The following is a 15,927-nucleotide window of genomic DNA, read 5'->3' as shown; positions in this document are numbered from 1 at the left end:
ACTCCAGAACGTGAAAAGCCTTTTCCTTTTTTTGGAACGTGAAAGTTGCAAAATTGAATGTGTTTTATTTATACTAGAATTGGAACTGGAACGTCAAAGGTCACTAAACTGAAAAGTCTCAGCATTTAAATTTTAAAACTAGGATTTTGGATTTGCACATAGAAATTTAGAATTTTTATGCTATATTAATATATATATTTTCAAAAGAATATCAACAGAGTTATGTTGGTGCGTTGGTTTATGTGTTAAATACGTTGCAGGTGGTCCAGGTTCGAATACTAGGAAAGGCAACCCTACTGCTATTGCACCGTACGTCGTCTCAATTTTGGCATCGGCAGTGGTCGTTTTGGCATTGGCGGCGGTCGGTTTAGGTCATGCCATCGTGGAGGAGGCTTCCCCGCATCATCATCGTCGACCCAACATCTTCCTTTGTTCTGGTGATGTAGCACGGGAAGGAGGGACGGAGGGAGAGAGAGAGAGAGAGGAAAAGTGGCAGGACGACCCAAATTCCACTTTGGAATCAGGCCAAACCCTGTTCGTGATTGACACTGGCGGTGCCGAGCACAATTGACTTAGTTGCCCTTTTTGTTAAAAATTTAACTTCCTTAAGTCTTGACTTCTACCAAAATTCGCAAAATCTCCCTGTAAATCGAACGTTCCCAAAATTTACACTGTCATCAAGCACTTAAATATATGCACCAATTGCGGTATACAAAAAAAAGTAAGTTCCAACAGATTAAATACGTTCCAGGGCAATGTCAGAGCAACTATACAGATTTATTTACAAAGGAGGTAACCACTTGTGAACCAAGGAACCCTACATCAAAATGGGGAAAAGCGGGAAGCAGGAATTTCCTGTGGTGGCTCTCGGATGCACGTCTACAGCCTAGGGGCGCAAAACATTAAAAAGGTGAGTGGACCAAAAAACAAAGTTTAGAAAATACAAATGAACATATTAACCCCACTGTAAAAGCAGTTATAAAAACTAAATCATTCTCTTATGTATATACGTACTGAAACCAATGCACTCATATATACATATATAAATATACCAATCATGCTCATGGTCAACATCAATCTCTTAAAAGCATTGAAATCAGTTTAAAACTACCACCTAGGTGTACCCCTTTTTATCCGTCAATTCCTGATATGCCGTCAATTCCCCTCGCATCACCATTGGTGATACGTCCTCGCGGTCTCGGTGACACAAAGTCAATTCGAGCCGCAACCTAGCAGGATTCAGGGAACCTTAGTCAACCTGATCCTCGTCCTCGCTCCACACGAGTCCGGGTACCATAGAACTCGTGGGGCAAGCTATCAAGCATCTTGACTAAGCAAGGCAATCGATAAAATCCAAGGCAACCTGGATATCCGTGGACATCATTATATCCGAAGGCAACATCGGTATATCTGGGTACCTAGGGTGGCTTAGAAAGTAACAATAATAATAATAAGCAATGTTTTTGAAAGATCTTATAAATAACTGAATTTCTGTTAAGGTTGGACTCTGCTGCCATTTATCTGGTGTTTAACTAAAATTCTCTTTCTCTATATCCCTAAAGGATATTCCACTCGGCAGCATGCAAATCATAATATTTAAAAGCATGTCTCATTAATAAAACACTAGTCTTTGAATAAAACTTATTCAAGATCAAATACTGAAACTAAATTGCATAAATTCATTTATGAAAACAAAAGTCCACTCACGGTTGGTCCGAGCTCTGGACTTTTGGAACGTCCCTCCTGCAGTCAACTGGTGCCCGAGTGCCTGATTCAAATACCATAATAAAATATATTAATAAAACTGCTTGGTATAAATATTTAAATAAAACCCTGACCCCCGGCTTCTAGAAGTGCGTGCATCAATTTAAAGTTATTCATATGCCCACATTACGTTCCTTTAATCCTAGGACATTCGTCCCGTGAATCTGGTTTCGATCGGATGGTTAGATTCGTCACGATCACACAATCGACGATTCTAAACCCTTAACCCTAGGGTTCACTATTTCGGAGTATCCGGGACTCCGATTCACGATCCGTCGAATCGTACACAATCCTGGCAAGGTCTAGATTAACATATCTGAAAGTGATCACGACCCAACGGTTCAAAACTAGTGAACCCGGATAACGCACACTATGTAAAAGTCCGCTTAACACTCAAAGCGACGTCCGAATTGAGATCCGCGAATTTCTACACGCTCGTGAGAATACGAGGATCATTCTGGAGAGTGGCCCCTCTAAACTGCCCACGCACCGCCACGCGCTAGCGGCAGGTGGCTTGAGAGATTTCGGTGGCGAAAAACTCCAAACCACCAGCCCAAACTCCTAACTTAGGTAAAACACCAATTTAGAATCACTTTTGTTCTTGGACCTACCCCAAAAAGTGGCCGGAAGTGGCCGGAATCCTACCCTCAAAATCGGCTGAAACTTAAGTTGAGAATCGAACAATCTACGCTTTAAATTTCTGAAATCCTACCCAACCAGGCTAAGTTCTGAAAAATAGCTGAAAAACCATACCTCACTCATCCGATTTGGTGGAGAATCGAGGGAAACGGGCGATGAGAAAATCTGTCAAAACCCGCGCGATTCTCTGCGTTTTCCGGTGGCTGTGGCGGTGGTGAAGGTGAGCTTGGTCGGACTTGGAAGAGAAGCGGCGTTGGTTCGATTGGGTCGGTGGAGTGGAGGGCGGCGGTGGTTATGGAGCTTTGAAGGAGACGGCTAGAGAAGGGACGCATGAGAGAAGAAGAAATTGGGGGAGAAGAGAGAGAAGTGAGTTTTAAAAATCGGCTTGGAAAGTTACCATTTTGCCCCTTGAAGTATTTTGACCGTAATTTCTTCGTTACAACTCCGCTTCGAGTCTACTCCGTGTCTACGGACTCGTTTCATCCCGCTCTACGCAACGGTGCAAGTGGATTGGTCAAATTCTTCTCCGGTCAAAAGTCAACTTTCCCTTAATAACTTAGTCCAAGGGCAAAATTGTCCTTTCTCCTTAATAAACTAATAGTTAAATATTATTAAGGTTTGGGTTATTACAGAAAGATAGATAGATAGATAGAAGAGGAAGAGGGAGAGAAGATGAGAGAGAGAGAGAGAGAGAGAGAGAGAGAAGAAGCTGAGATAAAGAGGAAAGAAAAAAATAGTTTTAATAACCAAAACAGTAAGGCTGAGATATGTAGACTAGTTTTTTTCTCAACCTTAGATTAGATCCAATGGTAGGTACCCACAACTTCCTTGGACTATAGGGTCCAGCAGTGGCGGAGCCAGGAGTTTATGTGTTGAGGGGCCAACATATAAATCAAATAAGACATTAAAAAAATTCAAATTTTCAACCTTAACAATGTTTGTAAAAATAAAAGGCAAAAAATAATTGTTTATTCAATTAAGTATCAAAATAACACTCGTCGTTCTTTCATATCTCGAAAACCATTAGGAACAAAAATTTAGTGAATGCTAAAACCATTTGTAATTGAGTCAATGCTAAACTTTGCTTCATATAGGAACAAAAATTTAAATCCCCATCTTTTTTTATTTGGATAAAAGTGTACTTCTTATTTGATAAAGGAGATTTTTTGAAACTTTATTCGATTGGCTACTTTTAATTTTTATTAATATATTGGTGGGCCCAAAATTACTTAGTCTTTCTATTTGAAATTACTTACTCTTTTACTTGCAAAGAGAGAGAAACGTATCTTTTCTTTTGTGAGGGGGCCACAAATAGTTTATTATTACATAGACTTCCTAAATATGTAGGAAAGCAAGAGCAAAAATTAAATTGAGTAAAAAATTTGGGGGGGGCCAAGCCCCTTTAGGCCTTAACAAGGCTCCGCCACTAGGGTCCAGGAGAACAGGATTGAATTCTTGAATCCATAAGCAATACTTTTATTATATTGACACACCCACCCACCCAACCTCTAGTATGTTCCCCCTGAAAGCAATTCCACCCATTTGCCATGGCAAATGGTAAGAGCAATAAGGGCGGTTCTTGTTCACTTGAATAGTATATGCCATAATAATTTTTTTTTGTGCTTGTCGACCCATTAGAGCACCTCCACCCCAAAGGGCAAGGGCAAAGCAAAGGCAATGCAAGGTTTGTCACTATTCACTTTAATTTATATTCTATTTTTTATACTTAAACCATTAATTTTGATAAAATTTTCGGATAAAATTTTCAATTGCCACGTGTCACTATTTATTATAAAATTCTCATATCAAATTTCATATAAAATTTTCGGATAAGATTTTTGAATAAAATGTTAGGATTAAATTTTCGAATAAGATTTTTCGGTTGCCATGTATCCATATTTATTATAAAATTCACATGAAATTTTCGGGTAAGATTTTCAATTGCCACGTGTCCATATTTATTATAAAATTCATATCTCACTCATCATACAATTGAAATACTTATTCACTCATCATACAATTGAAATACTCCCGGTCCTCATAGTCTAACACAGTTGCGTACAAGGATGACTTAATTATTAGAGGAGGCGGTTCCACCTGATCACGACGTGGGGGAGTATTTTCCTTCGAGGGACGTAATAGTACCATTATTTTCGACACGAAAATCGACTGCGAGCATTGTTCACTTAAGGAGCCATGTGTAATGGTTTTCCTCTTTTTTGTTTTGCCTTCAATAATCTATTAAAAAAATGAAATTGGAAATGCAAGAAATATATTTAAAAAAAATGACAATAAATTGAATAAAAAGGTAATTAATATTTTTTTTACCTCGTCGCCAAGATTTTGACTACTTCGAACGTTTATCCATAACTCTCCGGCTTCGATGGAAGAGGTCATTTGTATTTTTACATAAATGAAATTTTTTAATAGAAAATTTAGTGTGGAAAGTGAAAAATATTGGAAGGAGATGAATTTGTATGAAGATTTGGTGTGGAAAGTGAAAAATATTGGTAGGTATTTATAGAAAAAAATTCTAGAATTTTTTGATATTTTTTTCAATTTTTTAGCCAAAAATTGGAGAGCCGTTGGATTGAATAAGATTTTTGGATCGAAGGCTCCAAGAGAAGCCACGTTAGCATGAAATTCAAATTTTTAACGTCACCGACATCGACCTTGGGCAACAACGCAAGCAATTCTAACCCTTGGGCTTGCCTTGGCTAGTGGGTCCTACCCTTGCCGAGTTGGACTTTGCGTGTTGGAGGGGTTTTGGGCCTGCCTTTTTGCCTTTGCCCTTGCGTTGGGTGTCCTTACCATGGCAAATCAAAGGCAATTACTATTCACATGTGATTAATTTTAATTTAAGTAAATTTAGGTTTTAGCCACAAATTTTTTTTCATTTTTGGAAAAAGCCAAAGCTTTTTCAAAAAAGAAAAACTCAACTTTCAAACCAAAGGCATACAAATGTAAAGGATTTTAGAAATAAAAATAAATAATGCCAATTTTGTCAATTTTGGCTTCTTTTAAAAAATTTCTCTCTTCTTTGATTTTTTCCAAAGTCTCCCTTTTATTTATATGTATGATATGAATAAATATCCATGTATGTATAATTTTTTGGTAATTTTTCCGAATTTGTTTCGATTTTTTTCTTGGTTGACGTCAGCGCCTGTCTTGCCTTGGGCCCTGTCCGGGCTGGACGTCACCGCTGGAGCTGCTTATGCCTGGGCTGGGCTGTCTACTGGAATTGCTCTTACGCCTATCCATTTATCACCCATCCCACCTCTTGGAATCTATTCGTCCAAAAAAATCCTCTCCGAACCCAATATCTTCCAAGAGACCAAGAATCAAACGTGGGCTCAGCAGCTATAGCACTCGATTTCTCGTCTGCTATCGGCGGTCAGGTGCTGTTGTGTAGCAGCGACGTCGTCTATCAGGTAGTGTTCTCTCCCCTGGAACTGAGTCGTTAAATCTTTCGTTCCAGATCCAGATCGATACCGTACCGCGATTGGGTACGGTCGATCCAGATCGAAATTCGTAGGGGGTGAGCGGATCAGGCAACTATGGTTTGATCTATTATTTTCAGTGAGGTTTGAATGTGTATGTTTCTCATTTCTATTTGTTTTTTCTTCAGCTTCTTAATATGGACGCGGTCGCTGCAAAAACTGCCCGGGAATCTCTAGACCTAGCATTTCAGATGTCCAACATTCTTGACACAGGGCTTGATCGTCACACGCTCTCCATCCTCATTGCGCTATGTGATTTGGGTCTCAACCCTGAGGCTTTGGCTGCTGTTGTCAAGGAACTCCGAACAGAACTGGTTCCCCTTCCGCCATCAGATGCTGCTCATGCTATTCCTTAAACTGGTTTGTGTATTTGGATCCCCATTCTGCTTACTCATTTTGTTAATTTTCTTTGGAACATAAATACTTTGCTTCACTTGGAGATGAATCCCATTTTCTTAGTTCGGAAGAGTACTGGAATGATAGTAGGAAGCTAGAAATTACAAAGCACTTTTAAGCAGCCAAATTTTTTGTATTTTTTGTTTAGTTGCTAATTAGTAGAAAAACTTCCGAGAGTAATGTATTGCCACCTAACATACTGAGTGGCATGACAAAGTCGCTAACAACTTGACACTGGTTCAACTTTCATTGTAACCTCTTATTGTGATATAAGTTTTGAAGTGTCCACTCTAAGTTTCAATCTAAAATAATATCCACTAAGATTTATCAAATGGTTCAGATTTCCCGGCCAAAGCGCTGCCGCCATAAATCCCCCAGCACCACCGCTGGATTTGGAGCTGCTTTCCTTCAAGACCTCTCAATACTACACCTTTCACTCATCAATACTTTGCGTATAATCAGTTGTTGAACGAGATAGGGAACTTTGTTTTATAAGACTGAGATGTACTAAAGAGAAATGTTATCCTCTTTACTAGAATCCATTTAAGTGTACAATAGGTAAGTATTTAGGAATTCAAAATATTGATGGTCTGATTCTACAAATTCTAAGGACCCCATTAGTAAAACACAGAAAAAATTGGCTGGTTGGAAGTCCGGCTCACTTTCTAGAGCTGGTAAACTAATTTTTTCTTGGCCCAAAAATGTGGTACATAAGATCTCTAACATTTTCAGGAAGTTTTTCTAGGGACCAGATACTTCTAAGCAGCCTCCAATTGCTTGGAACTCTATTTCTAAATTAAAGAAGAATGGTGGTTTAGGACTCTGAAATCTAGAAGATTTTAATTTGGCCCCTTTAGCTAAATTAGGTTTGAAAATTTTGATTCAACTTGATAATTGGTGGGTCCATTAGTTTCTCAAAAATATTTGAGGCATGATTCTTTCTTTCAAGTGAAAGCTAGAGATACTGATTCTACTTCTTGGAAATGAATTTTACAAGCTAGGGAAATTTTACTCGAAGGCATACGATGGATTGTTGGAGATGGAAATGATATTAAATTATGGACTTGAGTTTATGCTTTTCCTTTAATTATTAGTCATTCTTCTTCTATAAGTAATCTTAAGGAATCAGTTGCAGATTATATTTCTTTTGGTAATTGGAATGTGGAAAGATTATGTACAATGCTCCCTTCAAATGTAGTTAATTCTATTAGAGGCATAAACTTTGCCTCTTGTTCCTACGTCAGATAAGTTTGTGTAGGGGATATTAACCCCATGGTACATTTTCCATAAAGTATGGTACTAGCAAGAAAGGATAGGTATGCAGATAATTTCCTTAAACATATTCGGAAACTGAGCGTGACCCTATTCAAATCTTTGTTTGGCTTCTTTTACTAAAGAGACTAACTCTAGGGAAAAACTTTTGAGACTTACTGCTATGGATTCTTCTTGTCCTCTTGGTAATAAAGATGTTGAACATTTTAATCATCTGTTTATTGATTGTACTTTTGCTAGGCAATTTTGGCATATTTATACCTTTGCTTCTGGTAATTAATATTGTGGATTGGTTGCATTTGAATTGGAACAAATTAGCTTTGCTTTATGTGGAAAAATATTATAACTATTTGTTGGCAAATTTGGTTCCAAAGGAGTAAACTTGTGTTTTTGTTATTAGAAATTCAAAGGGAAATGCTAATTTTGCAGGACCTATCCAAGTTGGTTTAACTTAAGTCGTTGAAGCGGAAGCAATAGTTCTGAAGAATGGACTTATTTGAGCTAAAAAGTCAAGATTATCTTGCTTATGGGTTAAGGGCATTCTCAAAGTTTAATCAATTTGTTAAAGGACGATCAACATTCGCCGTGACGCTTGTTTTCGCTTGTTATGGATTGACAGACTTTCAAGTCATTCAAACTCGTCATGTGTTTCGTAATGCAAATTGACTAATTTGAGTCATCAGCTTGATGATCTTTGTATCTCGTTTGGTAATCTTCCAAATATTGAGGCAATAAAGTTGTTGTATGATATATTAGGGGATCCACAGGGTGTCCTCTTTCTAATTTTACTCAAGTCATTAAAAAGGAACAAAACAAAACAAGAATGGAAGTCACTAAATAGGATTGTGAAAGTATTCCTGCACCCGAGTTCCCTAAGTTCGATTACTCGTTCCCCCAATATCGCTTGTATCCAAAATAATAATAATAATAATAATAAATTTGCACACCACATTGTGATCAATAGTCCTACAACATTGTACTGTCATTCCAATTCCATCATAGACAAATATAACTATATAGATATGCGGTGGTATATATGTGTTTTGTTGAAGTGGTATTTGGTACTTTTACAAATTTGTGTATACTTGATAACATCAAACACAAAGAACATCTCCTCCTTTAATTTGTACAAAAGGTCATGGTATTATCAGGTAACAAATAAAATGGAGGGGTCGCAGCAACACTCATCCAGGAGACAGCAGCAACATAATGCTGCAAAGCTGCACAATTAGGCAAAGAAGAAATTAATTAATAACTGTATGAGAATTTTTTTGATAAAAGAAAATACCAACAAATACCATTTAATTTGCTAAAAGTAATAATTAAGGGGAAAAGGAAAGACACTTGGGAAGAGAAAGTATGGAATAAAGAAGAACAATTACCATCCTTCAAGGAAACCTGGTTCTCTTTTTGGTGGTGGAGCAGCAGCATAATATTGAGGAGGAGCCATCACAGGAGGTCCTTGATAAGGCCCTGGTTTAAATTAAAATTAAGTTAATATTCAAATAAAACTATTTCCTCAAACTAGTTCCTAAATTACAATATAAAAAAACTCCTCAAACTTCAATCATGCGGATTTTTTTTTCTTCAGAAGTTGAGGGTGAGGGGTTTTTTTCACCCACACTGCCAAGTGTCATGGGGTTTGAACTTTAAATCACTGGTCTACAAGTCAATGTCTTTTCCACTAGGCTAGATCCCGTTGGCACAATCTTGTAGTAAATACTATTCCCACTAATTACATCAAGATCCCTCATAGTGAATTTGTAATTAAGATCATATGTGTGTATAGAAGTCTAGAGCTAGCATTCCTAGAACCAAAAGAACACACACATACATTTTTTATTATAGAAAATTAAGCCATAAAGGCACCAAAGTAATTACTTACATATATATGTATCAATAAATAAATATAATTTAAACCTATAATATTCTCTAAATTCTACACAAACACAGGAGAATTATATATGATCATGACGAGCAAGGGAAGAATCATATAATCTAACCCTACAGATTAAAGAACAGATTCAGGATTCAAAGACAAAGAAAAAACATGCATACAATTTTATACAGGTTGAAAACTAGAAAGCAAAAAAAAAAGGAGTAATATATATGTATATACCTTGAGGTGGATAAGCGTAACCATACTTGGGATCACTCATCTCCAACACAACCCAATATCTGAAAACACCAGAAGAATATGAAATGGGATTTGTGGTTTTAGGTTCTGGCACTCAGATATATATATGCATGAAAAGAAGATTGGAGAATATAATGTGTGTGAAAGAAAGAAGTCCAGAAACAATTTTAGAGCTGAAAAATTAGACTTATTTTTTAACTCTCTCTCTCTCTCTCTCTCTCTCTCTCTCTCTCTCTCTCTCTTATAGACACAAGTGGAATGATGAAGAGGGAACAATAACTTTTCCTCTTGTTTGCAACTTTCATATCTTTGCATGATTCCTTGAGAGATGGGTTAGATCAAAGCTTATGTGTTAAGCTCACAATAAGAATATTATGGAAAGTTATTTGATAGTTGGTGATGCCTATATTTGGTGCATATGTAGAAGCTTCCCCACACTACTTTTGTGTTGCTCCATATATTCCATTCCCTTCACATTGTAAAGTACCAAATTGATATTATATTTGTTAATAAGACTCTACAAAAGTAGTTAATGTTATGTACATGTTGAGCATGTACAATAATAAGACGCTTAGAGCCTTTCATTTTTTCTACAAAGGAGGACTCAAAAAGAGGATTAAAAAGTTGGGTTTATCATGACAAAAAAAAAAAAAAAAAAAAAATTTACCCTTGAGGTGGTTCAAATTTGGCATGTTGGCATGGAAAAACCTTCGAAATGAACAGTTCGTGTTAAAGAGCAACATCGAAGTGAGACGCTTAAAGCTGCACAACAATGGATATCAGTAATGAGATTATTGATTTTGTGTGGGTCCTATCTTACTATTATTTATGAAGTTTTAGTAAATATTAGAGTAAGGTGGAATGGAAATCATTCACACACACTACGCAGATCCTAACTTTCTAACTTAAATATAAAACTTGAATTGAGTCTAGTCTACTACTGATTTTGGTACGATACTCGTCAATACGTATGCAATATGGAAAATATAATGTTGTTGACCGGCGGAATACGGAACCAATACGCGTGGGATACGACTGTGGTTTAGTTTAAAAATATTTGGAAATTATGGTGGTCGTTTTCAAAATTATAAAACACATGGGGCCAAAGGTGTAAATTCGAAGACTTGATTTAATCACACACTCCCAGCCTCTAGGCTAGGTTTTCCTTCGTAAAAGAAATGGCTGCACCAATTTAAAGAACCAGAGGTCCAGATCCAGAAGGAAGAAGAAGAAGAAAGTTCTGCTCCACCTCCACCAGGTCCAGCCTCTTCTTCTCGATTTTGACAAATTTTATCAAACAATAAAGGAAGAAATTTTCCATTTATTTGTTAAATTCGTTGTTCATTTTTGACTGAGATTACAGTATATTGTACAGAAGTTAAAGTGAGCCATGTATTCGTCTCTCTCTCGGCTGTCTTCGTCTCTGGTTCATCGCCTTGCTAGATGCCAGAGCCAGCTCATTGCGTCGAGGTCTTTCTCTGTCTCTGGAACGCCACCAGGCAAGTTCTTCTTCCTGCCCTTTCTTTTTGGCCAATATTTCTGTCGTACTATTGGATATTGCACCTTTTGGTTTTGTTGGTTCTTGAGTTTATTCTGTGTTAAATGAGTTTCTTTTAACATCTCTGCAATTGGGTTCAAATCAATTTGCAATTGTTCTACTGTTTTGAGTGTACTTGAATTTCATTTTTGGTATACTGCGATGTGACTTGTGAAATTAGTTTGATAAAATATATGATGGTGAATCAAGAAGCTTTGCTGGGAAACTAATCTTTAATTGGTGTCACTTTCTTGCAAATGATTGATAATATATTGGACTTTACAGGTCCAATAGAGAATTTTCAACAAGGTTTCAATTCTTCTGAGATTGTTTCAAGGAATTCCAGGTCTATGAACTTTGTGAGGGGGATTCTAGAGGAGGATGGAAAGGACAACTTTGGTTTTTCTCAGTTTCCTCGATATAATATGGAGCAAAATGCTGATATTGTCCATCTAAAGCTGATGAAAAACAATACCTTTGTTACTGTGACGGACTCAAAGGGGAACAAGAAACTTGGGGCCTCAGCCGGGTCGTTACCAGGAATGAAAGGAGGACCAAAATTGTCTAAGTATGCTGCTGAAACAACTGCGGAACACGTTGGACGGATGGCTAGAAATTTCGGGTTAAAATCAGTTGTAGTGAAGGTGAAAGGGTTTACTTATTTTAAGAAGAAAAGGCAAGCCATTGTGAGCTGGAAAGAGGGCTTTACCAATTCCAAAGTGGGTTTGAATCCGATTGTATATATTGAAGATACAACCCGAAAACCCCATAATGGCTGTCGCCTCCCAAAGAAACGTCGCGTGTAAACACAGTGCACTGTAGGCCTAATGAGTATTATCTTTTACTTGGCTAGAGTATCTTGTCCAATAACGAGATGTAGAGTCCAAACTCAGCGGTGGCAGAACTTTTCGAAGAAGAGTGCGTTTTTTCTTTTAATCCCTTTAATTTCAATGCCGTTGTGATGCTACTGTGATCTATTTGAAGATGGTTGTTTCTTATGAGAATATATTTGCTTAGAAATTTCACTTACAATATCAGTCTGGAAAATCTGTGCTTTTTCTTAGCAGTGTTCAGCTGTAGTGATAATGGTTGGAATTGACTGTACATTGACTTCAATTCATGGAATCTTTTATGAAATAGAACCAGAGATACAGATTGTTTGAAGTAATTCCGGCAACGTTGCAACTTCAAGTAACAAAGTAATTACAGGCAACTAGGGGCATCATGCACCTTACCTAAGCAGCTTCTATGTCATGAAGACTGTTGATAATACAGAGCAATTTAGAAATAGCATTACAGAAACACAAGTGATACTAGGTGTCACAGAACTAAGATTATATTTAAGCTTTTGTTTCGATCTCCTGACGTATGCCAAGTTATTTCCTGAATTGTGAACTGTAAATTTGCGAACGGTGAGCCATCTTCTGCCATTCTCCATCTCTCTTCGGCTTCTATTTTTTTCTCCAGCGTAGGGCACGCTTGAATAGAGAGATGGCTGCACTGTACTGATATCTTGCAGTCCTGGAGGTGAAGTCAAACTAGGACAGTCGGAGATGGCCAACGATCTAACCGAAGGACAATTCTTATATGTTAAGGAAAATTCCTCAAATCTGGACAGCTACGAATTTCCAAAGTTTGGAGTGTGATAATGGTCGAATAGTTGGCCATCTTTAGAGGGATTCCGAACCTCTACATTTAGTATCCGTGCATTTATCCACATTTCGTAAAATTTAAGCCACTTAACTAATCTAATGTATTCATAAATATTTAAGTTAAAAGTGTTTATTTTTCCAGACTGATGTTAACGTAGTTAACATGCTTGGAATTTTTTTTTCCTTCATCTGATGAAAAGATATCATCATTTGCAGAGTACTGAGTGCTCTTCACAAACACCACTGCTTCCACGGTTTTCTTCACTGCTTGTTCCTCCAGCATCTTCGTCCATTCTTGAAGATGCTTCACGTACTTCACAAGTCAATCTGCAAACCTTTGAACTTCCAAAATTCACAAACATCTTTAACACCAAGAAACACTAAAATTCACAACACAATCAGAGAAAGCAAAAGAGCAAGCTTTTCTCAACTAAGAATATTTATGCCAAGGCAATCAGGCATTTTATTTTCTCTGTTGGAGATAAAAAGCTTCTTCCTCATAAAATATATACCAATCTTCAGATTCATATAAAGTCATCAAGTGTACTTCCTTCACTATATTAATCTTAATATTGTGTGACTCACTGTCATCTACATCTAAACATCAATCAAGCATCTCTCTTCCAAATTAAGCTTCTATTTTCTTTTCTTGAAGCTCAACTCAAGTAGTGAATTTTTGTGGCCTGTTGTACTAACTATATATAGATATGCATGTAAAAACTAGAATCACCATCTATAACCACAGATCATTCAGTCCAAACCCCCCTCCCAAAAAAAGAATAGCCACATATCTTCACAATTTGAAATTAAATGGCCCAAAAAGATGAAAAAGTGAGGCAAGTTACCAAAAGAGGAGGTGGACAAGGAAGCAGAGGAGACCAAGACCAACGTGCAGAAATTGAGGTGAGTATTACAATCCATGAGGAGGCAAGTCCCAGGGAGGAGAGACTCAACAAATTAAGGGAAGAAGCACCACCAATTCAGGCTGAAAAGGTGAAACCAAAGATCCAAAGAGTTCCCTTCATGCTCCGACAAGACACAAAATTCGACAAGTACTACGAGCCAATTGTTGCAGCACTTGGTCCTTTCCACCATGCTCGTAAGCCACAGTACAAGTATGCAGAGAAAATCAAGCTTAAATTAGCTGCAAACTTTGTCAAAGACAGTAAGGCAGAATGATGCAGATCTGCTCAAGAAGGTTGAGGACAATATCAATGCACTAAGGAACTGCTATGATGAGGAAGCAACAAAGGACTATGGCGACGAATTACTCGCGTGGATGTTGTTCGTTGATGGGTGCTCCACACTGGAATTCATATACAAATATGATGAATTAGAAAATTTTCAGATCAAGAGAGACCAGGTGGCCTTTGTAGAACATGACATGTTCTTGCTAGAGAACCAACTTCCTTATCAACTCCTCCAGCTGTTGATGAGCTCGAGCCAAATACACAAGGAATTGAAGAAATCAATCGATGACTTTGTTCGGGGAAACAGCCTTGCTCAGAACCAACAAAATCCAGAAGCAGAGCCAACTCACCTGCTTGAGCTTCTTCGGACAACAATGCTAGGAACTTCATCTAGTGAGAAAACAAAAGGTACTAAACTTCCCCACTCTTTTCGCAACGTGCAAGAGCTTCAGGCAGCCGGGATCCAGTTTAGGCCTAGTGATAGCAACTCATTGAGGAGCATATCTTTTAAATCTTCCCTATGCCATGGAATCCTTTATCTTCCTAAAATAAAAGTAGACGACTCGACCAGACCCAAGTTCATGAACTTGATAGCCTACGAAATGTGTCCCGATTTCCACAATGATTTCGGGGTCACCTCTTACATAAGCTTCCTCGATTCGCTCATCGATCATCCTGATGATGTAAAGCATCTGAGGAAGAAGCTGATACTTCGAAACCTCCTTGGGAATGACGAGGAGGTGGCTCAGCTCTTCAATGAGATAGGCACTGACTTGGTGCCTAACAATGACATTTACTACTCTGTTAAAGGCAAAATAGAAAAGCACTACAGTAACTGGGGTAACAGAGTGATGGCTCAATTCTTTCATGAGCATTTCAGCAGCCCATGGACTGTTGTTGCTTTCCTTGGTGCTCTCCTAGCTCTTGGGTCGAGCATCGTTCAGACTGTTTACTCAGTCCTCGGTTATCATAATAATAAATAGGATTCTATATAAGCAGAGATTCACAACTCCAATCCTCCACACCCTCTCCCTGCAATAAGAGATGAGCTATAGGCACTGAAAATGCCTAGGCTTACACCCATTTCTGTTTTCTGGTTTGCTCCAATAACTGTACGCAAGAGTGTGACTAAATAAATAAAGTTGAACATGTATTGGTTTATCTGTTTTCTTAACGTGGTTGAAGTTTTTCTCATGAGTATAACGTATTTGGTATCTTCCACTTGTTCCGAACTGGTTCGTGTGGCTGAATTCAACTTAAGAACTTGTTAGGCCATCTCCAGTAATGGGTTATACCCTCACATTTAGCTCTTTCACACCCAAAAGTCATATCTAGAAAATAGACTAAATGTGTCATGTCATTGGGCCAAACCGAGTCAGCAGGTCAAAGAGGCCGAATGGTGGGCCAAATGTTGCCTGATTGTTGGGTGGGCTATATATTTTTTTTTTCAAAAGCTAGCAATTGCTTCAATTAAGAGGCTTGAACTTCAAAAATTCACAAATATCTTAAACACCAAGAAACACTAAAATTCACAACACAATCAGAGAAAGCAAAAGAGCAAGCTTTTCTCAATTATAGAATAGAATTAATTAATTCAATATGAAGATCAGCTACGAACATAAATAACTCAACAATCCACGAATGTTATTGCATCTCCAAAGGACTGAAGCCTTGATCTATAGTGAGGAGTAACTACGGAAAAAAAAAACTCAAGCAAGTTAACTTTAACGTTAACATCAGTTCTGGGGAAAAAAAACATAAAACATAAAATTAATGATGTGTCATATGTTAAATGGTTAGATTATTTGAGTGGCTTAGATTTCACAAAATGCCGGTAAAT

The 15,927-nt window shown here is 37.6% G+C and overlaps 2 protein-coding genes, 1 long non-coding RNA gene and 1 pseudogene across 6 annotated transcripts; 3 read left to right on the top strand and 1 right to left on the bottom strand.

The window, feature by feature from the left end:
- Positions 1-5,671: 5,671 nt before the first annotated feature.
- LOC103335801 (mitotic-spindle organizing protein 1A-like) lies at positions 5,672-8,333 on the top strand. Of its 3 annotated transcripts, none has more exons than XM_008238827.3 (3): positions 5,672-5,834; positions 6,032-6,263; positions 8,001-8,333. In XM_008238827.3, the coding sequence occupies exon 2, from the start codon at positions 6,041-6,043 to the stop codon at positions 6,257-6,259; it is 219 nt and encodes a 72-aa protein (XP_008237049.1). In that variant the 5' UTR covers positions 5,672-5,834; positions 6,032-6,040; the 3' UTR covers positions 6,260-6,263; positions 8,001-8,333. The 3 variants fall into 3 exon arrangements, with proteins under 3 accessions (XP_008237049.1, XP_088910443.1, XP_008237048.1); XM_089054317.1 differs by lacking the exon at positions 8,001-8,333 and adding an exon at positions 6,640-6,978; XM_008238826.3 differs by having other exon boundaries at positions 5,691-5,941.
- A 199-nt stretch (positions 8,334-8,532) lies between these two features.
- Positions 8,533-9,933, bottom strand: LOC103335802 (uncharacterized). Its single transcript, XR_514353.3, has 3 exons — positions 9,691-9,933; positions 8,954-9,044; positions 8,533-8,791 (listed from the first exon to the last, which is right to left on the bottom strand). It is a non-coding gene; the product is annotated as an uncharacterized LOC103335802 (long non-coding RNA).
- An 887-nt stretch (positions 9,934-10,820) lies between these two features.
- On the top strand, positions 10,821-12,277 carry NFD3 (Ribosomal L18p/L5e family protein). 2 transcript variants are annotated; one of them, XM_008238828.3, is made up of 3 exons: positions 10,821-10,966; positions 11,084-11,207; positions 11,531-12,277. In XM_008238828.3, exons 2-3 carry the CDS (start codon positions 11,099-11,101, stop codon positions 12,049-12,051), a joined length of 630 nt encoding a protein of 209 aa, XP_008237050.1. In that variant the 5' UTR covers positions 10,821-10,966; positions 11,084-11,098; the 3' UTR covers positions 12,052-12,277. The 2 variants fall into 2 exon arrangements, with proteins under 2 accessions (XP_008237050.1, XP_008237051.1); XM_008238829.2 differs by having other exon boundaries at positions 10,859-10,966; positions 11,072-11,207.
- A 147-nt stretch (positions 12,278-12,424) lies between these two features.
- LOC103335804 (UPF0481 protein At3g47200-like) lies at positions 12,425-15,248 on the top strand (annotated as a pseudogene).
- Positions 15,249-15,927: the final 679 nt, after the last annotated feature.

Source organism: Prunus mume, linkage group LG6, assembly GCF_029339155.1.
Source record: "Prunus mume cultivar Tortuosa linkage group LG6, ASM2933915v1, whole genome shotgun sequence".
Classification (NCBI taxonomy): Eukaryota; Viridiplantae; Streptophyta; class Magnoliopsida; order Rosales; family Rosaceae; genus Prunus; species Prunus mume.
The sequence above is the reverse complement of the archived record's forward strand: the minus strand, read 5'-3'. Positions and strand labels throughout refer to the sequence as shown.

Coding starts and splice junctions, on each gene's coding strand:
- NFD3 (XM_008238828.3), top strand. CDS start 11,099: ATGTATTCGTCTCTCTCTCGGCTGTCTTCGTCTCTGGTTCATCGCCTT. Junction 11,208..11,530: donor TGTCTCTGGAACGCCACCAG/GCAAGTTCTTCT, acceptor TGGACTTTACAG/GTCCAATAGAGAATTTTCAA.
- LOC103335801 (XM_008238827.3), top strand. CDS start 6,041: ATGGACGCGGTCGCTGCAAAAACTGCCCGGGAATCTCTAGACCTAGCA.